Here is an 18,998-nt window from a genome sequence, read left to right on the forward strand (position 1 = left end):
GTAGGTGAGTCTATCTTAAACTGATCTTCATCTTCATTATTTATCTGTGTTTTTGCTTTTATTTATTGTGTTTTGTATGAGTTGGGATGTTAGTTGATGCCTATTGTCAACTACTTGCATATAGCATATAGCTGTAAATACTCACCTTTGCTTCATCACACAGACCTCCCCTTCTCACTCCTTGCATATAGTCTTTCTTCTTGCTTTTAGTTTCACACCAACAATTTGATATGGTTTACGGTTGGTAATAATATGTGACTATTTGATGTAGTTTAGATTGTTGTTGCAGGTTGTCCATAGCATACTCGGACGTGTATTGTTTGGCATAGAGAAAGAAGAGGAAGTCCGAATTTGGGGAAAATATGGAGCTGGGAAAGCAAATACGAGGTCCAGGTTAGTACTATTATTTTTGAATGCTTTCATTTTTGAATGTCATTAGCTGCTAATCAAATTAGTGACCGACGCCTAAAAGTTTACTTGGTATCACAGATTCACAGATGACAATAAGCCAAGTATCAAGACTTCTTTGCCTACTGATAAGTTTTAATCAATATTGATTACTTGGAATACTTCATTAGTTTATTTTTATGAAATATGCAAGATGCATTTAAAGATATGAATAGTAAATACCTTTTGATAGGATACATATCAACATTGATTTTTCCACTTGCCTATGGTCTTGATGTTCAGTATTTTCGTCTCAGTTTTTGCAATCTACTTCTTTCATTTGCACAGGGTATCAAATGCCACAGTTCAGTGTGAGCAAGAGGACACAAAAGCATCGGTAAGTTTCTGATTTTTGAAAGCATTGATGAGCATTGGACTAAAAAGCATCTATTCCTTTCACTTTATCTGTTACTGTATTTTTTTTTTTTTTTGTTGCTTGCATATAAACTCTACTATATGAGTGTTGTGGGTATTAATTAAGTGGTAATGTGGTTACAGCTAGAGAAGACTTATCAGAATGAAGATCAACTAACATTTGCAAGCCTATTGAATGAAGACTTGAAGATGAGTTGAGAGGACTGCATAAAGAGCTGTTTCAGTTTATATCGGAATATGTTCATTACTTCTTTTCTGCATCTATCCTTTGTTGTTGCTAACATGCCCGTTTGGAAGAAAAGTATAGATACATAATAAGTGAGGACTTGAAGATAAGGAGGGAGGACTGAGAAAAGAGCTTGAGAGTGAAAAGGTAGACGTGAGAAGGTATAGTTCATTACTTCTTTTCCATTTACCTTTTACGATGTAAATGTTTGACTCTGCTAACAGAGTTGTGCATATGGTGTCATTTAGTTTAGCATAAGCATATGTGGTTTAGGTGAACTGCAAATTCTTTAGGGAAGGTAGCCTGATAGGGATTAGAGCAATTGGAATTTGATACTTGGAGGAGTATTAGATGAGGAATTAATACACACATGAAAATAGCTACTTTACTGCAGTTTCATTTTTCAGGCATGGCAATTGGTAGAGTATTCTACATAATTGATTTCAGAATCTGCATAAAGCTGATGTGGATTTTGTAGTAATTTTATTTTGTTACTGATGTTTTTTTTTCTTTTCTTTTTCACAGATTTTTGGTGTAGAGTTGAGGTACTACATTGTATAACTGATTTGGAATCAGGCAAAGCGCATTTAGGGGACTGCAAGTAGCGGTTGACTGCAATTCTTTTGAGTTCAGGTGTGTGACTGTGTTGTTTTTGTTTCTGAACGACTCCTTACTTTTTTAGGAATAGACATACGTCGTATAATTGTTTGCTACGGTTTTCTACTGTTTGTCTACAGATTGGTAATTTATTTTGGTGTTGTCAAAAGTATTTGCACAGTGTTTGAGTATTTCTAAGTTTTGTGTGTTTTATCTTTATACTTTTGTTGGGGCATAGATTAATTAACACTTCGTGAACAAGCTGAATTGCAAGATAACAGGATTTGTAGATTTCAATTATGGTTTACAAGTCTGAAGTCTAGGAAAGTATAGGAGGGTAGTACCCCCATTCGTTTCTTCGCTTGATCTGATTTTGGAGGGCAGACTAATGACTACTAGGTAGTATCTTCATTAAGTTGAATATGCTTCTGCCCTTTTTTTTTCCCACACTTATTTATGTTACAATATGATATGTGATAGACCGAAGACTACATGAATAGAATATTTCTTTCAGTACCTATGATCTCTATTGTTCTATTAATTTCCATCTTAAAGCATCTTAGTTTCAAAACTGTCGCAAATAGAACTAGCAAGAAAATAATAAACTATTACTATGACAGTTGAAAGACACTGGGTTAAATTTGTTACTTCTTTAAGTTAATAATGTAACTTACCCATCAATTTCTAGTTCAACAAAGTTACTAGATTTTACTGTTTTTGCAAATTGTCTGGCTTATCTGTCTTTCAAATTTAATTAAACTGATGTGGAATAGCTTCTTAGGCATGTGAGTTGTAAAAGGATGAGTTTTCTTGCTTGCCTATCTGAAATGTTTATGTGGATATTAAGTTAATATCCGTGCAGATAAAATCCCTATTAACTTTCTGATTGCAATTGATTTTGTGCCAGAATTGAATTGCTTTATCCCATGTATCTACAAAATCTGATATGATTTTAAATATTATAAGTCAATATGAATGCGATTCTTTGCAGTATTGGTTTGTTTCTTAGCTTCTGTGAATGTGTTTTGCCATAGAAAAATACAGCCACCTGATTGACAAATAAAATGAATTAGTATAGAAATTTCTTGGGAACCTATTGTTACAATGTTGTTGACCTCTTTGCACCTCTAAAACTATAAGTAGCATAGAATTGAAGTAGCATATTGTCACTTCCAACTCTTAGGTTCTCTCCATTGTTGATACTGGTGAAGTTCCAATATTTGGATGCTTTGCTATTTCTGTCTTTACAAGGACACCGACTCAGTTGCGAACCGTGGATGTGATTTAAACCAGCAGAACTTACATAGCCCATCTTTTGATCAAGCATGACCATTTTGTACCATGTATATAACTTCCAAATTTGGCTAACACTGGACTTTGGGACAAGTCAGACTATTTATATTGCAAATATAAAGTAGTTTTAAAGTGACATTCAGTTCTCTCTCTCTGTTATTTTGCTTACAATGCCGTTCTGAACCTCAAAGATCTAATATTTCTCTAATTTCATAAGATTTAACAATGTAGGTGATATATTTACCAATTGACCGTTCTCTAAAATAGTTGTTCAAGGTAGTGTACATTAGTCAACAAAAAAGGTAGTATAGAATATGTTTGTGGTTGAACCAACCCTGTAAATGATCCTAGAATGCAGACCAACTCACTAACTCTGTAAATGATCCTAAAACGAATGTCACATTTTTAAGTTGATCACCCGCGGGTTGCTGGCTAGTAAATATCCGTTCATTGTTGAGAACTTGAGATCATGCGCAGGGGAATCAGGGCGCTTATTGAAGTTTTCAAATGGATGGATGTTGTACTTTTATATGATAAGGAAGATTTCATTCCATCCTTGCAAAGGAGTAATTTAGCTTCTACAGTTGATCTTGGAAGAATCATATGGCCTGGAGGATCCATGAGGGAATTGAGTAGTAGTGAAACAATTAAACTAAGAACCGGTGTTCAAGTGAGATTCTTGAATCCATTACGACTCATGTCACTGGCTTCTCTATAGATGTATTCAAAGCTGCAATAGAAGCTATGCCGCATGAAGTGGTTTATGAGTTTATTCTATTTAATGATCGAACTTTGATGCTGTTGTTGGAGATGTTACTATCACAGTGAGAACAGATCTCAGTATGTTGATTTTACAATACCATAAACGGACTTAGGTGTGGGAATGTTGGTACCAAATGGCAAATGGAACTTGTGGATTTTCTTTCAACCACTATCAACCTATCTTTGGATAACAAGTGGCTCCTAACTGGTTTTGTTATCTGGGTAATTGAGCATCCTACCAACGAAAACTTCCAAGACACAGTAGGGGAACAAATTGGAAATGTTCTGGTTCTCCTTCTCTACTCTTGTGTTTGCATATAGAGTATAGATAGTGGCTATTTCAATTGTACGCAAGTCTTCCTGCTAGTGATTGAAACTTGACAAATAAGACCCAAAAGCGTACAGACCCAAAACAAATAAGAAGCGTTTTGCTCGCCAAAAAATAAAAATAAGAAGCGTTTTGTCGATAAAGTTACTGTTACCGGGAGGGGAGAGACGAATTCCACGAGGTCAAGGCTTTGCTTCCAGACTCTTTTGAATTCACCACGTGGCAGGCCGCGCTTGAACCCTTCCTGAGGTTATAAAAGTAAATGGACAAAACTGAAGCACAGAAGAGTCAAATCTGGCCAACACCGAAACAGAGTAAGAATTAAGAAATGAAATAAATTTTTATAGAATTTATAGAATTCATAATCAAAATCACTAGCGTATTCTCATTTGGTTCATTGATTGGGTTATCCTACGCACCCTTTTCCCTCCTATCCTGCGCCGCGCATCCTTCGCCGGCTTTAGAGCTCATATCTCAGATCTCCCAAGACTCCACCAACTCAGTCCTTCACTGACTCACTTCCCCCACTTCAGATTCAGGTAATTTTATCTCTCCCGATCTACCCATCATATTTTCTTTCTCTGATCTTTATTTTCTTGTTTAAAGTTTTATTCTTTTTCATCTGGGCTTTGATCCAGCTGAGCTGAATTTTTTGTTGCTTATTACATTAAGCAACGAAATTTGTCTCCAAAGGTCTGCAAGTTTGATGGGATTGGATTGAAGCGGATCCCTTTTTACTTTTTTACTGAATTTTGTGTGTTCATGACTTGGGTATTGTTCATTTCCTCATTTTGACTGTGGGTTTTTTTGTGTGTGTTTAAAGGAATCATGAGCTGCTTCAGCTGTTGTGATGAAGATGATATGCATAAAGCTACTGACAATGGAGGTCCTTACATGATGAAAAACCCTGCAGGTAATGCCCACCGTCTCTATAGTCTTAGGTCCTTTGTTGAATCCAGCCTGTATGTTCAAGCTGACTAATATTTTTGTTTTGGGTATTTGACTTGCATTTGTTTTTTGCATATATGTTGCTGGTTTTATCGATTCAAGTTTTGGTATCCAAACTGAGGCCATTTTTTTTGACTCAGGGAATGAGGGAAGTCTTCATGCCTCTGGTAATGCGCCCAGGGGTGGTCAAGCCGTAAAGGTCCAGCCTATTGAGGTTCCGCTTATACCGGTAGAGGAGCTAAAGGAGATTACGGATAACTTCGGGACAAATGCCTTGATTGGGGAAGGTTCGTATGGAAGAGTATATTATGGGGTACTAAAAAGTGGGGAGCATGCAGCAATCAAGAAGCTAGATGCCAGCAAACAACCTGATGAGGAATATCTTGCACAGGTTTGTAGAAGAACCAGTTCATTGTTACTGTTGTCGCGTGAAGTAGTTAAATTTCATTTGTCAATTGATGAATTGCTGCTGCAGGTTTCTATGGTATCACGGCTGAAACATGATAATTTTGTTCAACTGCTTGGTTACTGTGTGGATGGAAATTCTCGTGTTCTTGCCTACGAGTTTGCATCTAATGGATCTCTCCATGATATTCTACATGGTATGTAAGAGTACTATATAATTGGTGTCTTTAGCTTCACAACCTTGGTTAATGTGTTGCATAGGCAATGAATTTACCCATGCTGCTTTTATTCTTGGACTTCATTTTGTAGATGCTTAACAGTTGTCATATTTTCAAATTACAGAAACCATATTGATTAAACTCATATCTTGTTCTCAATGCAGGAAGGAAAGGTGTCAAAGGAGCTCAACCTGGTCCTGTTCTAACCTGGGCACAACGTGTTAAAATTGCAGTGGGTGCTGCCAGAGGACTCGAGTATTTACATGAGAAGGCGGATCCCCATATCATTCATCGCGACATCAAGTCCAGCAATGTACTAATATTTGATGATGATGTTGCTAAGATTGCAGACTTTGATTTATCCAATCAAGCTCCTGATATGGCAGCACGTCTTCACTCTACTCGTGTTCTTGGAACCTTTGGTTATCACGCCCCAGAGTAAGCTTTTTTTTGTTTTTTTCCAACTCATATATCATGCAACTATGTAGTAATGCATTTGGTTTTTCTCGACTTGAAACAAAATAATGCCTTTTTGATGGCTGCAAATCCTTCAGACTTGTAATTTCAAGATGGCCCAATTTCTTTATGAGGATTTAGGATTAGTCATTTTTCTTTATTGCATATTAATCAGTCTGAGCATCAGCTTAACCATTAAATAAATGCTACCTTTGGAATTTTATCTCCCGGGCCTTGATTACTAATATACTCGCTAATTTTGTTGTGTTTAACAGATATGCGATGACTGGACAGTTGAATGCCAAAAGTGATGTTTACAGTTTTGGTGTTGTGCTGCTAGAGCTCTTGACTGGAAGAAAACCTGTTGATCATACATTACCACGGGGACAGCAGAGCCTAGTGACATGGGTACTATATCTGTTCCTAATTATTTTCTAATGCACCCATTGTCTGTCTCATTGTTGTTAGACATAGGAAAACGCTATTGTTCATATTTACGAAGCTGATGTTGGAACTTTTGGGATGTGTTAGGCTACACCAAAACTCAGTGAAGACAAAGTTAGGCAGTGTGTTGATGCAAGACTAGGAGGAGAATTCCCCGCAAAGGCTGTTGCGAAGGTACTCATTATCTTTAACAAACATGCATATACCAGTTATATAATCTTGATGGATTCACTTGTGTCATGGGAACGAGTGTGGGGTGCTAAACAGTTATTGTTATTTTCTCCATGAATTTGAATTGAAATGGCCTACAACATTATAGCCAAGTCTGATTTTGCAAACATCTAGTATTAAATACTACTATTTCTTGATTATAGATGGCGGCTGTTGCTGCCTTGTGTGTGCAATATGAAGCTGATTTCCGCCCAAACATGAGCATTGTGGTCAAAGCCCTACAACCCCTGCTAAATGCTCGGCCTGGACCCACTGGTGAATCTCCAAGCTTGTGATTTTCAGTCTCAGTCTCCTTCTCTCCTTCTCTCCTTTAGCTCTGGCTGTGAAGATGTGTCAAATCTGCATGCTTCAGTTGTTCAGTATGCATAATATAACAAAAGGATTATTTCAGAGGGTGGTGGTAAATTGTTCACAATGCTATATGCTTCATTATTTACTGTGTATGTAGTTTGTTCATAATGCAAGGGGGGTATGTTCTTATTGGACGGGGTTTTCATTTTTTTTATATATATAATACTCAACATTTATTCATTGATGAATGAGTTTGGCCGTGAAATCTTTCGATTGCATTTTATGGAACTATATTAAAATCTAAGTCATGGGGGTGTAAATCGTGTAATGTTTATAATTTCACAGATTGTTTATGAAACCATTGGATCTATTCATTTATTAGATGAGTTGATAAATGAGCTTAGCGTTGTAATTATATGTTGCGAGTGATAAAGAGTCTCGGTGTGGAACCTGAACCCAAGTTCGAATCAACGAGATTGGCGGTTAGGGAGGAGGAAGTATATATTATAACTAGATTTCCAGGACATTGGAAGCCTGAATTAGTCCCTGCACATTGAAAGCCTTTCAGGAAACCGTGAAAAAAAAAAAAAATTCATGGTGACTGATAATTGAAGAGAAATATGGTGATTGGTTTTGGGATAGCTATCAAAGCTACCGACTAGAAATTAACATGGAGTGAGAGAGAGAGCAACCGCCTCGACACGCATACATAAAGCATAAACTAAGATCAGTACAATGTTTTCTACCCAAAATAGAGAAAGCAACAAGCTAGAAAGTTCATAAAATGCAGTTTAAGTGTGGCCAGAGCTGCATAAGACTACAATTCACTAAAATGTTCTTCATCAAAATGATCATCGCCAAGAAGACAACGATTCACAAGATTGCTCACTGTACTTGTTGATTCAGGTTTATCTGAAAGAACCACGACAGCTGCAGTACGATAAAGAACAGCGCAGGACAGCTTCTTCCATAGTTCAAATTCACGTTCAAATTTGTTTATGAATTCATGATACTTACTTAAAAAGGCATCCTCACTCGTGCCATCTGTTTTTATAACTTTAACGACATCAGTAAAAATTTCGCTGGAGACGATTGGTTCAACCCATTCAGTGCTGAGACCACAAGAGAGAACAGAGAGAGCACGCCCAGCCCTCCAAACGATGTCCCAGTTATCCAGACGATTATTTGTACGTCGTGTTGCACCGACAGTCATCTCATCCTCATCCCACTTCAATTCGCATGAAAGGCCCTTAGCATCAAACACTGCTTCCATGCCACCTCTTTCTTCCAGACTTGCTTCAAATCCTTTTCTTTGCAGAGATCCTCCTCCTTGAATACGACGTACGGTTATGGATTGATACAATGTATTGTCCATACGGTTATCGCTCTCCATCTCCGTCGCCCTCAAGCTCTTTTCCGTCGTCTTCGAATTCCAGACGAAGGAAGGAGGCGAGTGTCGAGTAGTTATAGGCATTCACCATGAGTGATACGTTAAAATCATTTGAATTAAAAATCTTTTACAGATTTCACTTAAAGAAGTAAAAAAGTAAAATTTAGGTTATTAATCAATTAACCTCTTTTACAAGTCCCCTTTGTCAAGCCATCACACTTCCCTTTCCCTAGGGTTTCAAACTCTACTCACCCTTTATACAGAGGGTATGCGACCAATGCTCTTTACACTTCTCATCAAAATCAAATATCTAAGGATTCTGCAAACCTTTGAAAACTTGAGGCCAAGTCTGTGAGGTATATAATACTGAAAAGGACAATTAATAACAATGTTAACCAAATAACCAGGAAAAAAGCAAGATGAGGAAAAAAACACCAAGCAAGTTTATCAATATAAACTTGAATTAGAGATTACAAAGTGTATAGTTCTTCACACAACTATAGTACTATGATTCTCACTTCTATTTATACAACTCAAGATCTCTACACAAGAGAATAGATTTCATGTAGCTCTACACAACAGAAACTGAGACCTATCAACTGATACTCTAACACTATCAGTTCTATTCTCTGATTCTAACACAAAATCAGATACGTACCTTGCTTCTTCAACACAATCAGATACCTTGCTTCTTCGACACAACCATTCACTCTACACAAGAGATTTGATTCAAGTTATTCTACACAAGAGCTTTGAATTCTATCTACTGATTCTCTACCACAATCAGTATGCTTGGTTCTTTAACTCAACCAGCCGCTTTCTGTTTCTTCCTGAATTCTTCAGATTACTCAGCAACACCAGTCTCAAATGCAATATGAAAATGCAAGTAAGAAAAGGCAAACCCTAAGTTCTCTGACTCTCACAATGAGCGTTAGAATATGAGCATGAAACACAATGTCAACTCAGAGGCAATACTATAAATGCATTTTCTCAATATTCTCAAAGCTAATTTCTCACACTGACATTCTGTTCAATTTATAGAGAGTAGAACTCTCCCCCTTAACTAATGCACTCAATGACAATATCAATTTGTATTTTGAAAGAATCTAATTAATTAGCCAACCAACATTTTGCACTTTCCAAAATATTAAATTGATTCTTGTTTTAAACTTGCATTCAAACATTTCACATTTACATCTTTTCCTATCACCTCACTATGATCAAGCATTTATGAATCTCTATTTCACAGACCCATCTGAATCAACTTAATCATGAATTATGCAATAAATCCTTTCAGTCCTTTTCAACATCCTCATCAACATCTCAGATATGGAAATTTTGTAAATAAAAGTATTTACTCAATTTCCAAAAACTGAATTCATCAATTCCAATTCGGTAAATTACGTAAATAAAGCATTTACTAAATTTTCCTCAAGTGTAATGGAGAGAGGTCAACTTACCATAGATAAAAACAATTAAGTTTATTACCTTGTTTTGTTTGGATTCCACTGATATTATTTTGTAACACTATCATGCAAAGCTATATTCAATTCCGAATTCGAAACCTTTGCAACTAAGACATCTTAGTGCATCTGGGAAAGCTATAAGGTATAATCCTTTCATCTAAACCCCAAGTTTCATGAACACACTTTTTTTTTCTTCTTCTTTTTAGAGGGAGTTAGTGGTGCAAATAAAAAACCATTATCTAAATTCTAAAGTTAGTGGTTCTTTTTCTGTTAATTCTGTCAATTCAATATTTGAATTGATATGGGGGCACAACTATACATATATATGGCATACAAATCAAACAATAGCCTCTTTTCTTCTTTTTTTTCTTTCCGGGTTCTAGCTAGGTTCTGATTCATAATGCACGTTCACAACTTGCTTTTGGCTTTTCATAGTTGAATAGTGAGTAACAACCTTTTCTTTTGATCCAGTAACCTTTGATCAAACCCCCCTCTTCTCCTGGTTAGTGACACAATCAAATAGACCATGACAATTACCGAGTATTCCCTAATCCTTTACCTTCATAAAAAGGTGAAAATCCTATTTTTATTTTATATATTCCTCTTCTGTTATGAACAATTCAATACTGTTATTTCCGTCATCCGGGTATAAAAAGAAGCATGATTTCTAAAGTCTTAACTATTTTGATCGAACTGTGATATAATGATATTGATATGATATTTCAAAAACAACCTAATTTTTTTTTTGTTTCAATCATTTAAGACTATTGAACCTAGTTACATTGAATTGAAACGATGTGAATGATCGTTTTGGTATGAAGTACGAGGAAGCCAAGGGAAGCACTAGAAGAAGTGCATAGAGGGTTGGAATATGTTTAGCCCACTAATCAAGTTAGACATTAATTTTTATTTTTTTTTGGCAGACGGAGGAGAACGAGAGTCAACAGCCAACCACTCTATTATCGCCTTCAAAAGAGTCAAAGCCAGAAGCCAGAACTGGGTGCCAGGACAGTTTTGCCCCTCCCAACTCCCCCCACCAAGGCCCACTCACTCCAGGGCTAAATCGGTAAAATCAGTAGCCTCCACCGAATAAAGCCGGAGCCGAAGAAGCTAGTCCAAACACAAACGACTCCCAAACCCAGAGTTCATAGAGAGCGAGAGTACAAATCCCATGGAAATAAAGAAATAAAATTCCCAAAAAAAAGAAAAAGTTGAGGGATCAATCGGTGTGATCGAAGAAGAGCGATCAGTGAATCAGATCTCGGTTTCGATCGTTGAGCGGCAATGCGGGGAGATGTGAACGGAGGGACGGCGAACATGGCGGAGAAGCAGTACGTGACGGCGAAGACGTCGGTGTGGTGGGACATAGAGAATTGCCAGGTGCCCAAGGTCTGCGACGTCCACGCCATCGCTCAGAATATAAGCTCGGCGCTGGTGGAGATGAACTACTGCGGCCCCGTCTCCATCTCCGCCTACGGCGACACCAATCGCATCCCCGCGTCTGTCCAGCACGCGCTCTCCAGCACCGGCATCGCCCTCAATCACGTCCCCGCCGGTATTCTCTTCTTTTCTAAATAAAGATTGAATTTTTTTTCTATATATAAAGATTTATTTTTCTGTTTATTCGTATTTGGTTTTTGTTTAATTTCTAGACTATTTTGATTTTTGGATTGGAGTGTTGCAATTTATGGTCTTTGATTTTAATTTTGATATTGGTTGATATTTGAATTCAGTGTGCTTGATCAGTGAAATTGTAATGATTTGATGATGCAACATCATCGTTGATTTTATTTTTGGTTGTTAATTGATTGCAAACAGGTGTGAAAGATGCAAGTGACAAGAAGATTCTTGTTGATATGCTATTCTGGGCAGTAGACAACCCTGCCCCGGCCAATTATCTGCTTATCTCCGGCGACAGGGACTTCTCTAATGCTCTGCATCAGCTACGAATGAGAAGATATAATATTCTTCTCGCGCAGCCACATAAAGCATCTGCACCACTCATTGCCGCGGCAAAGAGTGTGTGGCTTTGGACTAGCCTCTCAGCCGGAGGCCCCCCACTTACGACTGGTGAATCGTCTCAGCTTGCTAATGGTAGCACCAGTTCTTTTAACCCAGAACTGCCGCCGCAGCACTCGATGCCTGAAGATCATCAGATAAACAACCAACCGACACTTAACTTTGACAATCAAGCTCCGGGAAATCAGAAGCCTTCTAATGGTGGAAGGGGTGGTGGTGATCCTAGATTTAAAGGGAAGCATAACAGGAAAAACCCAAATAAACCCAACATATCAAGAGCCTCAAGTGTGCCAGTTGGGGTCCAAAATGACAAGAGTAGTGATTATCCTTACCAAACAGATCAGACACAGGCAAAGCAGTTTAAGAAAGCTCCACATGAATTCTTTGGTGCTAGTGAGAATTTTGTCTCCACTAGCAGGTCTACGCCCAATTTCTTCCCTGGAAATTCTGTCCCTTCCGGAAGTAATGGAAGTAGTTTTCTAGGTCAGCAAAACCAATATCCTCCTCAAATGAGGCCGAACAACTTCCATATGCAACCTAATTTTGGTCCGGATAATATGCTCCCTCCGATTTCTCATGCTCAGGGTTTTCGACCTATTCCTCCCGGACCTGATGACCCTCGATTTTCTTTTGCTCCAATTTCTTCAGCTCCACCTACAAATGTTCCACCTTCAAATGTGCCTGACATGGGAAAGCTAAATATCTCTGATTACCCCAACTATGCACAAAATCCACCCAGGTTTCCACATCGAACCGGAGAAGAGTATAATAGACCTAGGTCTAGTGAGTCACAGAATCCTGGCGGCTTTAATGGACCTCATAGAGGCCATAATATGCAGGGTGGCCAGCCATTTCATCATGATTCTGTGAACAACAGGTATGTACCTCCTTCATCCACCCCTGTTACAGCAAACAACATTCCCACTACCAGTAATGGTAGCTGGGGAAGTCAAGGTTGTGCTCCACCTTCTGAATATGTTCAAGGGCTTATTGGCGTTATTCTCCTAGCCTTGAACACCCTGAAAGTAGAGAAAATTATGCCTACTGAAGCAAACATTACGGATTGCATCCGTTTTGGTGATCCAAAACACCGAAATACCGATGTAAGGAAGGCTTTGGATTATGCAATAGAGCAACATATGGTAGTGAAGCAGAACCTGGGTAACATTCCATTGTATATTGGAAAAATAAAAAAGTATGGAAGTGTGTGAATCTTAGTGGTGGTAATATTAATCAGCACACTAAAGCTACATGGGATTCTATACAGAAATATCTGAGTTCATCAGATGGACGATCAGCACTGATGGCTTCTCAATGCAGGTGATTATCTCCTCTTGAAAATATATAGCTACTTGAGATTGCTGAATGATTTCTGACATGGCTCTTGTTTATTTGCTCTACAGATATGAAGCAGCTACAATTATGAAAAAAGCATGCTTGCAAGAGCTTGCTTTGGGTGAAGTACTCAAGATCTTGAATATGACAATTATTACGAAGAAATGGATCATTACTCATCAGTCAGGATGGCAACCAATTTCTATTACTCTTCCAGAGGCTAAACCTGATGTGGCTTCCGAACCTGGTACTTGATTTAATCAACTACTCTTTATGTGCAGCAAGTGGCTCTAAGTGGCTCTAAGATGGTCACAGCTGCAAGAGTATTATCAGTTTATTGGACCTTTGACCAAATGGGTTTACTTCTGAAAAAAATCCACATTAGAGTATCTAAAGATCTAATGGGATGTAAACCTTTACCATGTGAACCAAGTAAGTAGAACTAGGTTTCTTTGCCTTTTCTTCCTTTATCTTTTGTCCTACCTCCAGTTTTCCTTTTCATCCTTGCTCCCTTTTGGGGTACTTGACGAGCTTCTAAAGAGTAATGCTGATAACCGAAGCCGATTACACTATCAAAGTTCTTACAAGCTGCCTATGTTACAAATTTTTTTGTCCATTACAAATCATGGAAGGCAGTATGTCAGGAGGAAGTGTTTTGTTTCAGCATGTGAAGGTGTAGGCCAGATTACGAAGCTGTGGACAAGTTAAGCATGTTCTTTCTCGATAGGCAAGAATATGAAGCTGTGGAAAAGTTTAAGCTTGTTCTTTCTGGATCAGATGACTATATTATGCAGACATTAGGATTCGACTGCCCATGTAAATGAACTATATTGAAGACACTCGAGATCGGGTATATGCAACCTATGGATTTGATTGCCCGTGTTCATTTCTTTAGCATGGGGCTTGGTATTTTACTTCCAAGAGAAAAAAGTTTGCAGAGGAAATTCATAGACGCTGACACAGCATTTTGAAGTATGTTCCTTTAAGAAAGTAAAGGTAAGCTATCCTACCAAACACATGCCTGTAGGTATGTGATTTCTGGAATCTGGTGTGGCTAGTAGCTATAGTAGTATGCATGTGCATGGATGTTGCAAATTAATTTTGGACCAAGTTTCTTGTATCCTATCTGCATTTGATATTTTATAGTAGAAATCCTTTGTATATTTTGTTTTCCTGATTCGTCCTTCTTGTTAGTTTGCAAGTAATTTGGCAACCTTGTTTTCTTCAATAATCTTGCGTGTATTAAAAATTTGGAACTGAAAGTTGAAATGTATTTCTCATAGCTCGCAGTGAAAATATACTAGTAGTACCTCCATTTTTCTGTACTTTTGACTTATCAATATGTTGACCAATTCTGGTATTCTTTTGTCAAAATCTTGGAAATTGGTAGTTACTTGAGCTGCGGATGCAGCAGATACCATACCAATAACCATTGTGTGTTTTAAATCAACCCATTCTGTAACGAAAGAGAGAACCAAAGCAGTATGAGATGAGCAACAGAGCACAGCTTAGGTCTGAAAAATTAGGGTTAAAGAGAAAAGTGAATGCAAATTACCCATGACTAACCAGAACTTCCTTGCTAATCATTCCCTAAAAATCATTGAATGATCATCATTTCCTCACTCAGTCGTGCTGTTCTGCTGTTCTTGATCATCAAGTTCGTCCCCAACTCGTAATTAAACTATATTTAACGCACATATTATATATTCATTGACATGTTGGCAAACTCGATTCCTATGTTTCCAAACTATCCAAAGTTGCTTACCAAGTCTTGACAACTCAATCTGTAACTTATAACATCAATGTTTAAATTTTATTGTACTAATGAACCTAACACCCAGCTGCTTTTTCTAACACTAGCTTCTGTAACACAATCAACAAAACCCAGTTCCAAATAGAAGCAAAGATTGAATCTTTAAAGGAAAGATCTAATGCAATGTTGAACTTTTTGTCAAGGTTGCAATCCAGCTTCTATCACCCACTAAATCTTTTTTTAAAAGGCACTTAGCTAGCTTCAAGCACCCAGCAAACACTGACAAAAACTGCCAAGTAGTACTCAAAGATGATCTGGTTTTGATACATGATTTCTACTTGAGAAAATTAAAGTTGCATCAAAGCTACTTTCTGCCTTTTCGTCCCTTATGTTTCTTGGGATTATTCTTGCGGGTGCCCTTTTTGTTTCCCTGGGTTGCAGAAGCAGAAGTGGAGACTGCATCAGGTTGTGCAGACTTAAGTGTAGACTCATCAGTGTCAAACTGCTCATCAGTTGCAATATCAGTTTCTGCCACCAAGCTGGAGTTTAAAGAGGTCTTCCCTGCTCGGATATCGCTTGCAGAGAGTACACCACCACAAAGAGTATTAGCTTCAGCTTCCATAGAACCAATTTGACCTTGTGCAGCTTGAATGACAGGTGCTTTCAGAAACATTTTTCTGAATAGGTCATCCTTGCACTGAGTGGCCTTCATGTCAACAAAGATGGTATCTGGGCACAAGACTCTTGAACAATCACGCCCAAAACTCACAATCACCAAAGCATTATTAATCTTCTTGAAAGCTATTGCAAGCACATTTACATTTATTATCTTGACAAAATTGTTCTTCATCCACCTCTTAAGGGTGTCGTAAAATTCCCATGGAAGCTGTTCTGTGATATGGCTCCTTCCCAGCACATCAGAGAGCAAGTCCAAGCATACCCCAAAGTTCACACAGAGCAAGCATAATAAAAAGACCAATCTCGGCACTAGTAGTGAATAACAGGTCTTCCAATCTACATCAGACTTTTTAATCCATTCAATCAGATTTTCCCTGTTGCAAAGACATTTGGAAACCACACCACTGACGAAATGAAGGATCTTCTTTATTGATGGTTGCAGATGAGTATCTTCTTCCTGGTACATCAACCATTCAGTGAAACAAGAACTTGTAGTGATAACCTATCCTTGACAGCGAGAAGCCCAAATCAGAAGACGCTCCACAAGATAAAAGAAGCAACCAGGTGATACGTAGTCTCTAACAACCCTCCAGTTTGCATTGTAAGTTTCAACTAAAGCCTCAGATAACAGCCACATAACCGACACCTCTCTAGGTTTCTCACTGGTATTTTCAGGTTCAGTACTTGCACAAAGGCTCTCCATCAAGTCCTTCCATGGTGGATTGGCCTCCAACTTCTTCACAAGATTCTTAGATAGTTCAAAATTCAGTTTACCAGACCCAAGAATGGTCATTGCGATCCTCCAATTTGCCCATAGGAAAGCTCGTTCTTTGAGCTAATGTATTAAACTATAACTTGATTCAACACGTTCTTTGAAGCATCAGTCCTTCTAAGAGAAATCATATTCTCTCTAAATGATTTCCTCCAGTCTAAAGGAAACATGTATGCAACAAACCTTTCAGTGGAGAAAGTTACAAATTTCTGCAGTGTCTTGGTATCTTGAGACCTACGCTTCAAGCATTTGGAATTCAAGAGATATACCCCAACATCATATATGAAGGTAAGAGCCTTGCTCTGGAAGAATGTTGAATCAACTCTTGACACAGAACTTGAAAAGTGCCTCAAGCTTTTCCAAACCTTAATGCCTACAGAAAGCAGCTCTACTATGACTTCGGAAATAACTGCTGTCCACATCTCTAACCCATTCAGCATCACGGAGGAGTAAAACGTACTCAAAATTTACTTGATTAGATAGCCTCCATACTCCCAAGTAGTATGGAGGCTGTTTACATTAACAGCCTCCAGAACTTCTGATAACTTCTGTTTACATTAACATCTTGGGTTTCAAGGCATCCTAGACACTCGATCACAAGAATAATTTTTTCCTTCCAAAAATTCCAGAAGTAAACTAGTGATTCGATGGAAACCTCGTTTTGGGATATCAAATCTTCCGAATGCTTCAGAAGATCACCAATCAATTCTTTTTCCCACAAATACTTTTCATTCCTCTGAGAAAAATGGGCATCCAAAATTTTTCGAGCAGATAACACTTCACCTGTAATACTTCCTTGTATGTGAGAAGCCTTCATTTGATGTTTCAACACAGCCAAGGGATCGTGCCCATTCAATAAAATCTCACCCTAGGTGCAAACCAACTCATAAAAGTCAGCTGTTTCATTCTTGGCAACTGACTTGGCTTTTGTCAAAAGAGCCTCATTTTGTGCCAACTTCTTCATGGGCCAGCCCTTGCTGCCAGATGACCAAAGAGAGCTGGCAAGCACGTAAAATAGGACATGCATTGAGGCCTCTTTGAACTCACCTGCCTTTCCAAGATAATCAGATTGAAGAAGAATGTCACCTTTAAGCTGTGCAATCTCTGCAGCTTCCAAATAGTTTCCGAATTGATCTTCCAGCAAAATAAGTTCATCAAGGCTACCTAAACTCTTCAAAAAATTCCGCATCAATAATATAGATCGGAAGGCCTTCACGAATTTTATCATTGATCTGCTATCTTTCATCCTATGATAGTGGAGTGCACAGCTCTCTAGAAATTCGTGTTCCATCATATGTATGTCCTCTCCTCTAATTAAAGAAGAGTTCTGTTCTGCGTGCCTTTTCCAATAATCAATATATTGCAAACCCCTATCAAATAGTTTGCCTTTGGAACAGACAGAGAGACACTCTAAGAAAAAATTGCCTTTAGCATACACTTCTGCAGCATCGTCATAGCATCCTGCTAGTGTAAAACATTCAGCAGCTCTTTCCAATTCACCGTCGCCACATTTCTCGAAATATATCCTGGCTGCACCAAAAGAATTTAACAAATGATTTCCATTGAGCTTTCATCACAATTGGGAGTACACACACAAAAAACAAGCAAAAAAAGTTGAAGAAAATAAGTCCAAGAGATGATAGATCAAACAGAATCACAGGAACAATGTCACCATTTCATACTAACATAATACTTCGGACAAAGGAATACTGATACAAAACAGTCATACCAGCTCTTTCATACTCCCCCAAATCAGAAAAACATCTTGCAGCAGAATCAGCTTTGCCTATAGCATCAAATATTTCAGCAGCTTCCTTAAGAATAGAATTAGCTTCCCCAGGATTTGACATTCGCATACGGTCAGCAATAGCTTTAAGGCCAGCAGCTTTGGACCTTTGTTCCCAATAAGTATCACCAGCTCTTTCAAAGCACAATGTGGCCATTCCATATTTATTCGCATGATATAGCTGCAAGATACATATACAGCAAGTGAGAATTATTACTGAAAACAGTGGCATTTTGATTAAAAATATAACATGTATATATAATAATAGTAATATAAGCTCTTTTTATTGTTGATATTTCTTTATTAGAAATATAAAAATTGAGCAAACCTTAATCTCACGGGATCTCCACTCCTCTGTGCTGCTAGCAACTTGCATGGCTTGTGCAAGTGAATCATCAAGTTGCCTAACTTGCACTAGACATTTTTTCTTCCAATAGTCAATCATGGGTTTCGAATGCTCGTGTACAGTTTCACAAACCCACAATCTCTGTCTGGTGCGAGTAACGGCAACATATAATTGCTTCAGTTCAGAGCATAATATGTTGTGTTTGGCTTCATTGAAACTTGGAAATTTCTTAGGTAATGTAGAGTCAAGTAAATCTTGCTCCTTCATGTAATCATAAATGACCCTCCACTGATTTCTCAAAGGAGATGAGCTAAAAAAGTTGTACAAGAGTACATCCTGCAAAGTCAATATATAAATGTCAAATAAAACCACATATATATATATACACAGAGAGGATGTAGAGCGGATGTCCGCACTCGGCTTAAAGTGCGG

The 18,998-nt window shown here is 38.0% G+C and overlaps 2 protein-coding genes and 1 pseudogene across 3 annotated transcripts in view; 2 read left to right on the top strand and 1 right to left on the bottom strand.

Moving 5' to 3' along the window:
* The first annotated feature begins 4,391 nt into the window (after positions 1-4,391).
* On the top strand, positions 4,392-7,398 carry LOC101293629 (pto-interacting protein 1-like). The gene is made up of 8 exons (XM_004288303.1): positions 4,392-4,567; positions 4,852-4,941; positions 5,117-5,367; positions 5,452-5,578; positions 5,764-6,037; positions 6,331-6,463; positions 6,587-6,673; positions 6,874-7,398. The coding sequence occupies exons 2-8, from the start codon at positions 4,857-4,859 to the stop codon at positions 7,003-7,005; spliced, it is 1,089 nt and encodes a 362-aa protein (XP_004288351.1). The 5' UTR covers positions 4,392-4,567; positions 4,852-4,856; the 3' UTR covers positions 7,006-7,398.
* A 3,763-nt stretch (positions 7,399-11,161) lies between these two features.
* On the top strand, positions 11,162-14,553 carry LOC101298752 (annotated as a pseudogene). Its single transcript, XR_183857.1, has 3 exons — positions 11,162-11,432; positions 11,696-13,216; positions 13,300-14,553. The product of XR_183857.1 is annotated as an uncharacterized LOC101298752 (transcript).
* Positions 14,554-17,302: 2,749 nt separating this feature from the next.
* The window catches only part of LOC101299040, a 9,977-nt gene continuing 8,281 nt past the window's right edge, over positions 17,303-18,998 (bottom strand). Inside the window, exon 12 of the mRNA XM_004289385.1 lies at positions 17,303-17,947. Coding sequence (XP_004289433.1) covers positions 17,303-17,947 — 645 coding nt within the window. The remainder of the gene's footprint in view (positions 17,948-18,998) is intronic.

Source organism: Fragaria vesca, linkage group LG1 (assembly GCF_000184155.1).
Source record: "Fragaria vesca subsp. vesca linkage group LG1, FraVesHawaii_1.0, whole genome shotgun sequence".
NCBI lineage: Eukaryota > Viridiplantae > Streptophyta > Magnoliopsida > Rosales > Rosaceae > Fragaria > Fragaria vesca.